We start from the raw sequence: 12293 nt of genomic DNA, 5'->3' as shown, positions 1-12293 counted from the left end.
AAGTCATTCAGACCCCCGAAGAGGCAACTATGGGGATTTCACAAGAAGAACTGGAAGTCGAGGCTCAGCAAACGAAGCTCCTCAATGAATTCGTAACTACCAATGAGAGAGGAAAACGTGAAGAGATAGCCAAGAAACTTTTGGCATTGTTTCAACAAGATAGTCATTCAACAGCGAATGTCGAATTTGATCAACCAGCTCGTGGTACTAACGGCGGCGCTCCTGACCTGCCAGTTCCTCACGTGAAGGAGAGTATTTCGAGGGAAGAAGAAGAAAGACATCTGGAGCAGAAGCGAGCAGAGATTGCTAGCACTAAAGAGGTCCTTGAGAACTTGGAAAAGGTTGTTCTTGATGAGGGAAAAAAGGAAGAACCCATCACTAGACGACGGACACCCCCGCATTTGCGTGGCATCCGTCGCTAAAAAGGTGTTTGTGGTCTTATTGCAATTTTACAGGTTTATGACGGAATGCCATTCAATTGAGATTGCATATTGCAAAGGTAGAAGTAATAGGTGTCATCCGAGATGGATTTAGCACCACTTGGCCCTGTCAACTTCGAGATAAGTTTGAGGGGTAATGAATGAAATTGACATTTGACGCCAGGGTCAACCTTGATATTCCAGGCTGAATAGACAAATGCAACAGTTTAGGTAGCAACAATCAAGCAGTAAAAAGAAGCCATTTGCGTTGATCCTAATCCCTACATTACACCCAAAATCAGGAGAGAAGCCAGAGGTAGCTTTAGGTGACACTATATATATCACGACGAAAGGCTAGGAAGACGTCATAAGCTGAAGCAGTGACGGCACTAATTACCGGCGCATTAGTGTGCCATTTCATGCAAATTGTTTTAGTCAATTATGTATTTTCTTCTTTACCTGGGCTTATAGTGTTTGATGGTTTCGTCTGGTTTGCTTCCGCATGGAGTGGCGCTCTCGGACCCCGCTGGAAGACATACAGCGCCTCATCTTTGCCAGGGAAACTGGGCAGCGGCACCTGCGCGACCTTGACCCACTCGTCACCATGCTCACGGTCCATGAATTCGTCCATGGTCATATCACGAAAGCCCGTGTAGCCATTGTGGTTCTGCGTCCCCACGACAGCTATCGTGTCGCCGTCGTACGCCTCTAGCATGCCCCGCGTGAACCCACCCTCGCTACCGCCGGCCACGCCGCCTCCTACGATGGGATATACCAGGAGCAGCACGGCGTCCTTAGCGCCGGAGCGCGTCTCGCGCAGATAGGCTACACCGTCGGCGATCAGGGTGTCGCGGACCCAGGTCGTGCGCCAGCTTGACTGTGCGCTGTCTACGGGCGTGACGAGGGGTACGGGGTTGGGGGTCTTCGTTTTACTCGACGAGGGGGCGTGGAAAACGTTGTAGTCGCGGAGCATTCGCGTCCAGTACCCGTTGCCGGAACCCATGTCTATTATCTCCCTGCCGGCGGCCACGGCGCGCAGGATCTCGAGGGCCTCGTGCGTTGGACAGACGCAACCGAAGTGGTGCATCAGGATCGGGAGAACGTGGTGCGACGACGGGCGGCCGCCGCGCGCGGAGGACGGGCTGGGGCCGGCCCATTCTAGATTGCGGATCGCCCAGGATAGGAATGTTAGGTATGGGTTTGGTGGCGCTGGTTTGGGGGAGGATGGCTTTATGCGCGGGATGCTGAGGTTGAGTTTGGGGTGGATGTATCGTTTTGCGGATAGGTGGGATCCTATCTCGTGCCGCAGGGACCCCTTTTTCGCGTTCGAGGTGTAGTTTTTCAGGGCTGTCGATGCAGAGTTTGCGGGACTGAATATAGAGAGGTAGGCTTCAATGTCGGACTGTGGAGGAGGTGGGAGGACGGGGGGGACTTGTGGTAGCGAAGAAGACGACGGTTTGGGTTCAGAGGTGCTAGCGTTGGGAGTTTGCTCGGTGCTAGAGGCGTCTACGTCTGCGTGCGGCTGCGGCTCGCCGAAGTACCAGCTATGCAGTCCGTGGGCGTCGCCGAGAGACACGATGTGCTGCACCTGCGGGAGCGTGACGGCCACTATGGCGTGGTACACGTAGCTGTCGCTGCCGCGCAGCGAGAAGGACGCCGCGATGGCGGATTTCAAGTCATCTTTGGCGAGGTGCGTTTCGGCGCGGGAGTGGAGTTGCGCGTCTGCTAGGTACGCGTCTGGATTCCAGGTCGGTGAGCCCTCGCAGTAGATGACGGCGGATTGCTTCTTGGGGCCCATGCTAGAAGATGGAAAGTCTCACGCGTTTATTTTAAGGAGAGGATCACTAAATAGCTAGGATGACGTTGGTGGTTTATTAAAGACCCTATATAAGTACCTAACTTACCTAGGTATGGTGGGGTTAGGTTGAGAACCCCGCTTACTTCGAGGTAGCTTCTCTCAATTAGGGGTGGTGTCAATGGGATAGCTTTAGTCAATATAAGGCATTGTATTGCGCAATTATGAAAAGGAAAGCATCATTAAACCTGTCAGGATGGTTTACGTGATATTGAAGAAGATAATATGTCACTTGTTACTGGGAACTCCTGGGTGAATATTGACTCAGTCGACCCTTTTTCGACGATACCTACCTCCGCCTGGTGAAGCCCGGTAAGGGTACGACCCCTGCAGTGATGTTGCACCAGCTCAGCGATCTCTGAGGTCATATTAACATTTTGCACGTGTTAGTTGTTACACTGTTAGCTCCTCTTCACTGAGGCTCCCAAGTCAAAGTCACTCTATCGTACAACTTTACGAGATGCCTAAGACACCACGTGTTGATTCGCTGCCGCGCGACGTTAGACAATGTCGACTTGAACAAGCTTGATATGACTACCTACGTACGGTCACGGTGCCTTATAAGTACCTTAAACATGACGGGACACGGTCGCAATTGTGGCACGTACAGATTGAGACGCGATCGTTGAAGTCTACGTGGGGTCAAAAGCAGGGGAATATCTTTATTAGGTAGGGAGGTAAGGAGTTGACTCTGCATTCAAATTCTCTGTGTTACTTAGATATCTTACAAATAACGCCGAAATCATCCTCTTTCAGTTTGGTGAACACGTCAGATCTTAATTCGAACAAAACGGCATCGTAATGACCCTCATCTCCTCCCTAGTAGTTCTTAGTTGTGCCTCAACTCGCCGACGAAACTCGGGGTCCATTTCGCATTCCAAGGCTGCATTATCGTTTCGGACAATGTTAAAGGCGTCTCGAATGGCATCAAAATGAGAGCTGGCAATTTCCTGAATCTGAACTTGCGAATCGTTCACGTACTCATCAAAGTCTCTCTTGAAACTTTTCAATAAATCGGTAAAAAGGCCATGACGTCTGACAGCGGAGTTAATGATAGCCTTCCGTCGAGCATCGCTGCCTCCGCCTGTCAAATATTATTAGGGCTGTAATAACAGGAAATAGTTGAATTGTAGGAATATTGTGCTTACCACTCTCTAGTCTTGCATTATTGTATGCGTTTTCCATGGCCTTCCCGATAAATGATGTACGAATGCCAGACAAGGCATCTGCTCGAAGGGTACTAAGGAATTTCATGAGTAAACAGGATTCCTTAAAAAAAAATTAATCACTTACCGCAAATTGACTTGGAGGTCATCCAAATTATTCTCAACATCTGCCGCTAAAACGCGTTGTAGTGCCCCAAGTGTAGATGAGATAGAATTTGCCGTCTCAGGGGAGTCATTCAACTCAGCATCTACGCCTCATGTATTAGTCGCCATATTTTATATACCCATAATAGACTTTGCAGCTTACCCAAGAATGTGTCTGCCTCCTCAAAGATGTCACCAATAAACTCCGTGATATCATCGCGTTTTATATCCAAGTTGAATTGTAGCTGTTCCCAAGGGGCACTCAAATCAACCACCATCTGCTCTATGATCTCCTCATTCCAGTTTCGCGACCCGACTTTGGCTGTGTGGTGTGTGCCAAAATTACGACAGAATGCGGCGTACGAGGCTGAACGATCAGTACACTTCAAACAATATCTGCAAGAGACATACCATGGTGCCACTGATACCACACAATCAGTAAGATGAAGACTGTTCTTTAGAATGCCATTGTATTTCTACTTACACCGGTCCAATCATTGCTCGCATGCTTCGCGGTCACACTCCATCCGTTCACACGATCCCCTAGAGCTAATTAGAATTGAACGCTCTTGAGAGATTGGCAGAACATACCTTGCAACCGATATAGCTTTGTGTCAAATTCTTGCTTGTATGAATTTGCTATATTGAGCTTAGACGAACGACCACACAGCTCCTGATTCGAGCATTAGATTTGGACATTTTCTCGATTACGAATGGGAGATCAGACCAGGTACAGTTTCCTCTCTAGGGTGCCTAGAGTACTTCGAACTTTCTCCTTCCTCTCTGCGCTCAACGATCCCTGTCCTGATTGTACCCAGAGGTTCAGCTCCCCTAATAGTACTCCGATGTCATCTCTCATATACTTGATAGAGGCAGCGTACTGACTCTCCGACACCATGGCCATGCAATGCAGGCGGATTGCCAGCACTCCGCTGAGTTCGAGATGAGGCATAGCTTGGTCTCGGTTTTCTTGCCGCCAATCCCAATAAATCGAATTGCTGGCACAGAACACCTTGAGCCTGTTACCGGGGACTTCGTGTTTGTATTGCCCAGTAAGTTTCTTTTCGACGGCCTTGTTGCGAGTCGTAATAAGAAACCTTTGGAGACTTTTCCGATGATTAGCGAATTTTATGAATGACCGGCAGATTAGCAAACTTACTCGAATTCAGCACTGCGCAATTTCGCGCTATAAAGTGACAAAATGATTAGAGTTATCCAGCGAGAGTTTGTAAAGAGGGACACATACTCGCTTGACCGTTTAGCCCTTTCAAGCCGACTGAGTTCCTCGGCCTCCTCGGCATTAATATCGTCAATAAATTCGTCAAAAGAATTTATTTCATCGCTTAGGTTCTTATTGATCGACTTTTCTCGCTTGATAACGTCGAGCATCTCCTGAACTTCCTTTCCAGGCCTCGTCCCTTTCCAGTCCTTTAGGGCTTCTGTAGGGTTAATTTCCTATAAGCTGATGAGCATTCCGCTGCGATTACTATATCCGAAAGAAAGGATTAACTTACATCGGACCTAGTACAAATGATACTAACATCCGAGAGCTTAGCTTTTTTCGCGAGTTCAATGACGCTTTTGACTCCCTCATCTGTTGTTGCCCGCCCCTCGGCGGCTACAACGAATATCTCATCACATTTAAGAAGATAACGTTCTGTGATGTTCCTGCGTGCCGTGTTCAGGTCGCGAAGACCTATGATCAGGTATGTCAGCTAGAGGGAGGGTATCGCGGCTTGATGGGTAGCGCACCTGGGAGGTCGACAAGAATCAGTCCCTTGCTTAGGATATGAGCATCTGAGTAAACCCTGTCTACTGTTAGTGATCACACTTTGACTGGTCTTGGCGTGAATATGCATACATGATCTTCTTAATCCACGGCCAGAGAGATGTTTCGTTCGACGGCACGTCTGAAGAGAGCTGCATTAACAAAGAAGAGCACTCTTCGAGTCCAAGCCCTGATTGCCTCTTGGGAATCATAGATCGGTCAAATCTCTGTACCCACAAAGTGAGCGTTGATAGAGAGCCCTGTTCCGTGTCCCGAATGAATGAGCTTTTATCGATAAATACCCCGGGGAACATGGCTTGGAAGGTGTCACGAGCAATGTCAGCTCTTTTCTCCAACTCTACGAGCTCATGTGGCTCAAATGAATCTCTATTCAAGTGATAGTGTCGGTAGTCTTCAAGAAGATTTCTCAATTGAGGCATCAGCTCGGCGTCGGAGAACGTCTCAACTTCTATGGCAAATTTCTTGTCATGATGGAAATGAAACTCTGTAACGACACAGGTGCAGGCACTCCCGCCGTTGCTCTATTGATGTGTTAACGAAATGCAGCTGCTGTCTAATTACTGAAGCACATACAGATCTAGCCAGGTCGTGACAATCCAGGAGCGAGTTCAACAAAGTACTTTTGCCTATGTATAGAATCGTCAGGCTGGGCAACAGCACATCAAAACTAAGGTATAACGTACCAGCACCTGAGTCTCCAACAAACCCGACAGTTCGTCTTGATGGACATTCGAACTGTGATAGGTCCTTTGCTTGGTTGCAAAGGCGCTCCATCACAGAATCTGGCTCGTTGTGTACCGCACTGCTTGATAGTACGCTTACCAGTTTGGTCACAGACTCCTTCGTGTCTTGATATCTTTTCTGAAAACCTGGGTTGTTGAACCGGTCGTTGGGCGGAACCTCATCATTGACGTTATGCTTTCCGACATTGGAACGCGATCTCGATCGTCTGCGTTGGGTTCTCAGAGGTGATGGAGGGAACGAACTAGAACGTAGTGGATCAAGTAAAGGGCTGGAACGATTGTCTAATCCTGCCGCCACATCTTGAAGTGCACTAGACATAGGAGCCATATTCATCTGTGACCTAGCAGTAGAGAAGCGCATTCCTCGAAGACGGCTACCGAGATGATTGACATCATCATCATCTCGATCAATCGTCGCTGGGGTAGATACATTGCTGGAAGCCGAACGAGACGGTGTGAGGGGCAGTGACGGAGCTCGAGTACTGGGTGTTGAAGGCGTCGATATGTTATAAGCTCCGTCGCCAGAGAAAGACCCTTCAACGGTCGGTAGTGCCATGTCAGCGTCAAAGCGATCTCTAAACTCAGCACGAGGGATCGCATAGTCATCGCTACTAGGCTGGGAGGTCGAACGCGGAGTATAATCAGTGTCCTCGCTTTCCTGAGAGTCGTGTCTAGCTGCCGACTCCGCTCTGCCAGCAAAGCGTTGAGTTGGGAGCTAAACAGTCAGCACAAGCCATCAGAAGGGGAGGTTCAGCTGTTCGAATATACCTTCACTCTAACCATGATGGGAATCAAAGAGATTAGAAGAAGGAAAGTGAATAAATGACTTGTTCAGGTGCTGCCTCGTCACAAATAGCTGGTACAGATATGAATGTGTTTAGTGTCGTGATGGTTTTTTTCGTCGGGTAATCCATATCGGCGTACTTTTCAGACTTTATATGCGGACCATATATACAAGCTCAGAAGTATTGCGGTCTGCCTAAGGCTGCCTGTGTCCAGCAGGCACCCATATCCTTTGGCAGAAGATGTCTCAGAGGTCTCCAACTTGGCCAGCATCATACATTCAAGACAGTATCTCAGCATTCCAACACCGCCCATTCTATTCCAAGTAAAAAATCCTTGCAATAACCCTGATAGACCACAAAACGATAACAATCTAGGCTCTGTAGCTGACATGTATCGTGTTATCAGGTCACAGAAACCTACCACTGACACCATCTAGCCCATGAAGCGATCCTAAGCCCCAGCCAACCCCTCCTTTGAATTGCAGACAAGCCTTACGCACAAGGCGCCTTATGGCTAGGTTTCATGCAGCCGCAGTAACACCATGAACCAACAGCATAGTGTGAAGTGCGGCGCAGTCAACTGTCAACAGTCAACTGTCAACAGTCAACTGTCAACAGTCAACTGTCAACAGTCAACTGTCAACAGTCAACTGTCAACAGTCAACTGTCAAGGGTGCTATTGGCAAACAAGGCTGTTGGCAGGATAGACCCACAGTAATGTCCTTAGTTTTGACCGCTTCCAGCGCTTAAGTAGGTCTGTTGACCAGAGGCGCAAGACCGCTGGTCAATCCAAGCAGGCCTTCTTTGACTTCTAATCAAAGACTTGCAGGAATGAGTCAACTACTCATTCCTCTTAGTTTAGCAAGTTCATTGTACGAGATTAGTTGTAAACACTCACGGTTCGTTTAGGCGCTGAATTTGAAACAAAAACACGACCATCGCCATATGAAACGCCAAGACGTCGATTTTGGTAAGCATTACCTTTTGTCACCTGGCCTGGCACATGCACACAGCGATCAGCGCAGATAAAACCATGAGGAATCATCAGCGGTTACATCCGGCTCAGTGATGTTACTTCAGGTAAGTATTCGAGTATTCGCCATTTGGACAGATGTGAGAAACCCAGCTCACCGTGAGTCTTCTGTACTGCTCAGTTGTAAATTACGCGTAAGCCTCGTGACGAGAGGAGATCTAAAAGGGCTGATTGAGTTCTGGGGTTGTGGAGTAGTGAAGGATCCCCCACCATTTAGCCCTGGTCACCACGTGTATCGTCCCTAGCGGTAACCAGGGTCCTACCCCCAGGTTTCAATCAGAAACTCTTGAGTTTTATGAGTGAAACCGACTGTAACCAATCTAATTATTCTTACCAACATCGAAAAACACGATTTCTACGATATCTTTGATTGTGAAACTAGGTAGGGTCCGCTATGTCCAGAGTCTAGAGACAAGGGAACAAAGAGATATGTTGAACGTAGGTGGGGGCTATAATAACCGTTAGACCACTCAAACGTCTAACGGCGTCGTTTTTGACGTTCGAGAGCTTATGTATGTCTGAATTGGTTTGCCCATCTCATTCTGCCTCTGCAGTAACTACAGTTGATGTTGAGGACAACTCACAACAACTTATGACATAACAGTTTCATCTAGCATGAAAAGGGTCTTGTTTATGCCCTATATCTTGTTTGCATGGTTGTGCGTTGTTGCTACTCTAACAAGATAGTTTCAGCTAATAACGCTTTTTCGTTAGAAAATTAAAAAAAAGAGAAAGAAAATAAATAAAAACTGTCTCATTGCAATGCGTGAAGCTGCCTCCCCTTTAGCCCTAGTTTCGCAAATCTAGGTTAGTAGCTAAGGGAATTGAACCCCTTAGCTTCTATTTTAATGTTAGGATAAACCTGAATATTGCAGTATTGGTATTGGTATCCTTAAACCGTTCGTCTATCCGGCCCAACTTGGCAACAGAGTGGTCGTCTAATTTTTACTGTGTACTTGATGTTAGGCGTGGGTTGACGCGTATTTACACGCGATGTGTGTGTTGCTCGGTGGTACGGTTGTTGCTGGACGACGCGGGTGTTGAGATGCGAGGCTGCACCAGACGCGTCAAAGACGCGATGTCACACACGCCTAACGCGCTGAGTACCATGCAGTTATTCTGCTGATGTCGTGACATGCCATAGACATCTTGGAGGTTAGGAAGACTCAATCACCCGTCATATGGTATAAGTCTTGTAAATTATACATGAAGTGATTGGTCCAGACCACAAAGGTACCTGATAGAAACAAGGACCATTGTTCTCTGAATAAAGTCAGCTCTTATTGAAGTGTATGAGATAATGAGTAAGTCATGAAGAACACCTACCTGGTAAATGTGCGGTACGCTTTATTCTCAAACTCGATTCTCTCATGCGATCATGGTTAGTTGATCTCTACTGTTCCACAGGAGCCAGACAGAGCAGTATCGGCTATCTGGCACCGTTGCACTGTACATTGGACAGGCAACCTCCTTTCAGTATTTGACTTGTCAGCATAAGTCCCTTTTGGACAATGGTAGCCTAGTATAGATAAAAGCAAATCCAAAGTGGATGCTTGGCGTGTCTAGGTGGCTAAAGGAAGTTTGGGTGTCCTACCGCCTGAAGTCTCCTAAGACTTGTGTAACAATAGTATTGCAAAACCACCATACGCGATTCCTTCAAATTTCAACTTATCCTTTGTTTACCTCCACTTCTTGCGAAGAGAATAACCTTAGTTAGTTCCACTTAGTAAGTTTAAGCCCAGTGTAGGTAAGCTTAAACAATGCTAACTGATTCCTAACTGATTCGCAACTAACTCTAGTACAACAGTTCAAGATAAGAACGGCAGTTGTCTGTTGTGAGTTATATTAATCTTATAGTTAACTGTATCGCGAGACGGAGGATTTATGACTGAGGATACAGAGTCATATCTTCGCTCTCCCGATTCCCCCTCGATTTTCCACATGTAACTAAACTGCAGCATGGCGTTGACTTAAAATGCGAATAATCAATTTCGAGTAACCTACATTAATCCACATTTTAGTACCAAGGGTACTACTGCTCTTGAACAGCCATAAGATTTGCAACTTAGAATTTGTATGTACTCATTATGTTGCAAAGTCTAAACAGGGAAAACTATCATCGGAGGGATATTCTCGCACTTGAGTGGGCCTTAAGGCCCGACAGCACGCATCTGGGATCTCTGCACGTGGTTTGATATGCGCTAGCTAGATGACTTCTACGGTATTCTCTTGGAGAGCGAGTGCCTTATATAAGGGACCTACAGCCCTTACTTGAGCCGCTCCTAGGTCCACTTATAGTGCGACATGGATTCACCCTGTAATATAGTCTTGGAGGAGCTGAGCCAAAGAGGGAAGTCATAAATCGATGATAATTATTGAACCTTTGACTACGTATTTGAGCGAATCACCTACCTTCTCACTGCAAGAGTTAGGCCAATTTGAAGGAAAGCTGTGTCAGATATCACCATCCAATCATTAGCTAGCGAGGGAAATTCTTTGGGTTGTGGGCACAATAGGGGTAATTCAAGCAGCATGGCAAACAAGGTGAACAACGTGGTATACCGGCTGTCGCGGCAATCCACATTTATCCCCAAACCTCGGCTGGATCCAGAAGTGATAAACTGTATCCATGAGATCTTACTAATGTTCGAAACTCATTTGCAGGTTTCCCGAGGACCAAATACGTGGTGGCAGAGTTGCGCCCTAACGTTAGATATGTAATTCCAGATATATTGTCATACCACGGATTTCGAAAGATGGTATCAAGGTATGACTGTAACTACTCACATATCGCTGTCACCGAATTATGCTGAGCCATTAGTAGGACGTTCGTGTCCGTTGCCAAGCTTCTCTTGTGGTACCTGCATTAGACATACCGTCACGCCACACCCGCACGCCATCTACGCCATCTCCGCCTGATCGCTTACTCACTTCACTTAGCTCTGTCTATGGTAGGTATCATTCTTATTGGGCGCCTCTGACGTGCTCTTACTGTAGGATGAACGGCTGTGCATGATACTTATAAAAATTTAGCGCAGATCCTAGCCCTATTTGCCTTATTCCAAAAAGGTGAAGACGAGCTTGCTAAAGTGGATTGAGATACCGATCTTGGCATTGATAATTATCCCAGTCCATGACCCTGTTCTGCGGGGTGATGATATTTGTACTCAAGCTGATCTCGAACCCATGAATATTATTTCCCCCGCTCCGCTGACAAACATACACTGCTCCGGTGAGAGTATTACATGTGTTATCTTCCAAATCAGTCTCACTCCTAAAGGCTTCGCTTTTCGAGGGACCGGTGATCAGCATAAGTCAAAATTTAAGCTTACCTGATGGTTTACGTTTCTGCGGATTTGGCTGTTGCTTAACGTTTGTAAATACACTGGAAATGGGTTACACTGGATCGTTTCCTCGCAGCTTGTCTTGTCGGCAAATTGCATCGTCGCATACCTACCTACGTACAAACAAGCTATGATTGCTCCACATTGCGCCTCTTCACACCTGGATAGAGCCTGAAAAGTGCATACACGTGCTGCATGTAACTCGCCTATGTGACTCTATCCTTGAGTTAACGCGACTTAGGTAGTATCCAGGAGGTTGAAACGTAGTGGTAGCTACTCACAATTTCGGAGAAGAGTGTCGTTCATCCGCTGATTTCTTGCACATGAGCTAGAGCCAATCACGGCTAGTATACACAAAGACCTCGCATTTGGCATGAGGTCTACATGTAACCACATGTCAGCCCACTATACTAAAGTTCGCTAACCGAAGCAACGGGTCTGCAACGGGTAGAGATGCCAAAGTCCGGGGGAGCATAGGTAACCGGTGTTGTTACCTTGCACGCTAAAATAATTGAGTGCCAAGATTGATCAACATGTTCATATGCAACGCTGGCCGTGCAGTGTTTGCCATGATTTGATAAGTGGTGTATGGACTTACTAAGTAGTACTTAAGTGACCTAGACTAGGTTGCTGGTTCAACTCTACGCTATAGATGTGGAAGGTTATGGATCACCAAAAGTTCCAGGGATATTCCACATAGGCTCGTTGCACGTGGGAGAGACGGTACTCCAACATATGGTCAGCAATAAAGGAAATGTTCTAATAGGACCCATCACAGCAAGTCACTCCCGAGCTCACTAGTATAGTTATTAAGCCAAGACAACGGGAAGAAAGCTAAGCATAAGGAGCCGATACAACAGGTGCTTATTCTATTCTACAGCTTTCAGATTCCCAGCTAGCGTCATCAGGCATCCGTCGCCAAGCGAATTAAGAATGGACAGTGTACAAGGAATAAATGGGGGGGGGGGGGGGGGGGGGGGGGGGGGGGGGGGGGGGGGCCCGGGCCGGGGGCGGC

The 12293-nt window shown here is 47.2% G+C and overlaps 2 protein-coding genes across 2 annotated transcripts; both read right to left on the bottom strand.

Annotated features, from left to right (window-relative positions):
* Nucleotides 1-858: 858 nt before the first annotated feature.
* On the bottom strand, nucleotides 859-2217 carry F5B22DRAFT_637904 (uncharacterized protein; the record flags this gene model as incomplete). The annotated part of the gene is made up of 1 exon (XM_047977506.1): nucleotides 859-2217. The coding sequence occupies one exon, from the start codon at nucleotides 2215-2217 to the stop codon at nucleotides 859-861; it is 1359 nt and encodes a 452-aa protein (XP_047828539.1).
* Nucleotides 2218-2663: 446 nt separating this feature from the next.
* Nucleotides 2664-6899, bottom strand: F5B22DRAFT_657953 (uncharacterized protein; the record flags this gene model as incomplete). Its single annotated transcript, XM_047980086.1, has 16 exons — nucleotides 2664-3358; nucleotides 3423-3514; nucleotides 3568-3688; nucleotides 3748-3951; nucleotides 3996-4005; nucleotides 4069-4127; nucleotides 4176-4257; nucleotides 4312-4690; nucleotides 4744-4770; nucleotides 4831-5039; nucleotides 5099-5280; nucleotides 5337-5392; nucleotides 5446-5894; nucleotides 5947-5999; nucleotides 6057-6831; nucleotides 6885-6899. The coding sequence occupies 16 exons, from the start codon at nucleotides 6897-6899 to the stop codon at nucleotides 3051-3053; spliced, it is 3021 nt and encodes a 1006-aa protein (XP_047828538.1). The 3' UTR covers nucleotides 2664-3050.
* Nucleotides 6900-12293: the final 5394 nt, after the last annotated feature.

This window comes from Xylaria bambusicola (assembly GCF_022495145.1).
Source record: "Xylaria bambusicola strain CBS 139988 unplaced genomic scaffold F5B22scaffold_37, whole genome shotgun sequence".
In the NCBI taxonomy this organism is placed as follows: domain Eukaryota; kingdom Fungi; phylum Ascomycota; class Sordariomycetes; order Xylariales; family Xylariaceae; genus Xylaria; species Xylaria bambusicola.
Note: the sequence above shows the minus strand (reverse complement) of the source record. Positions and strands in the feature narration are given on the sequence as shown.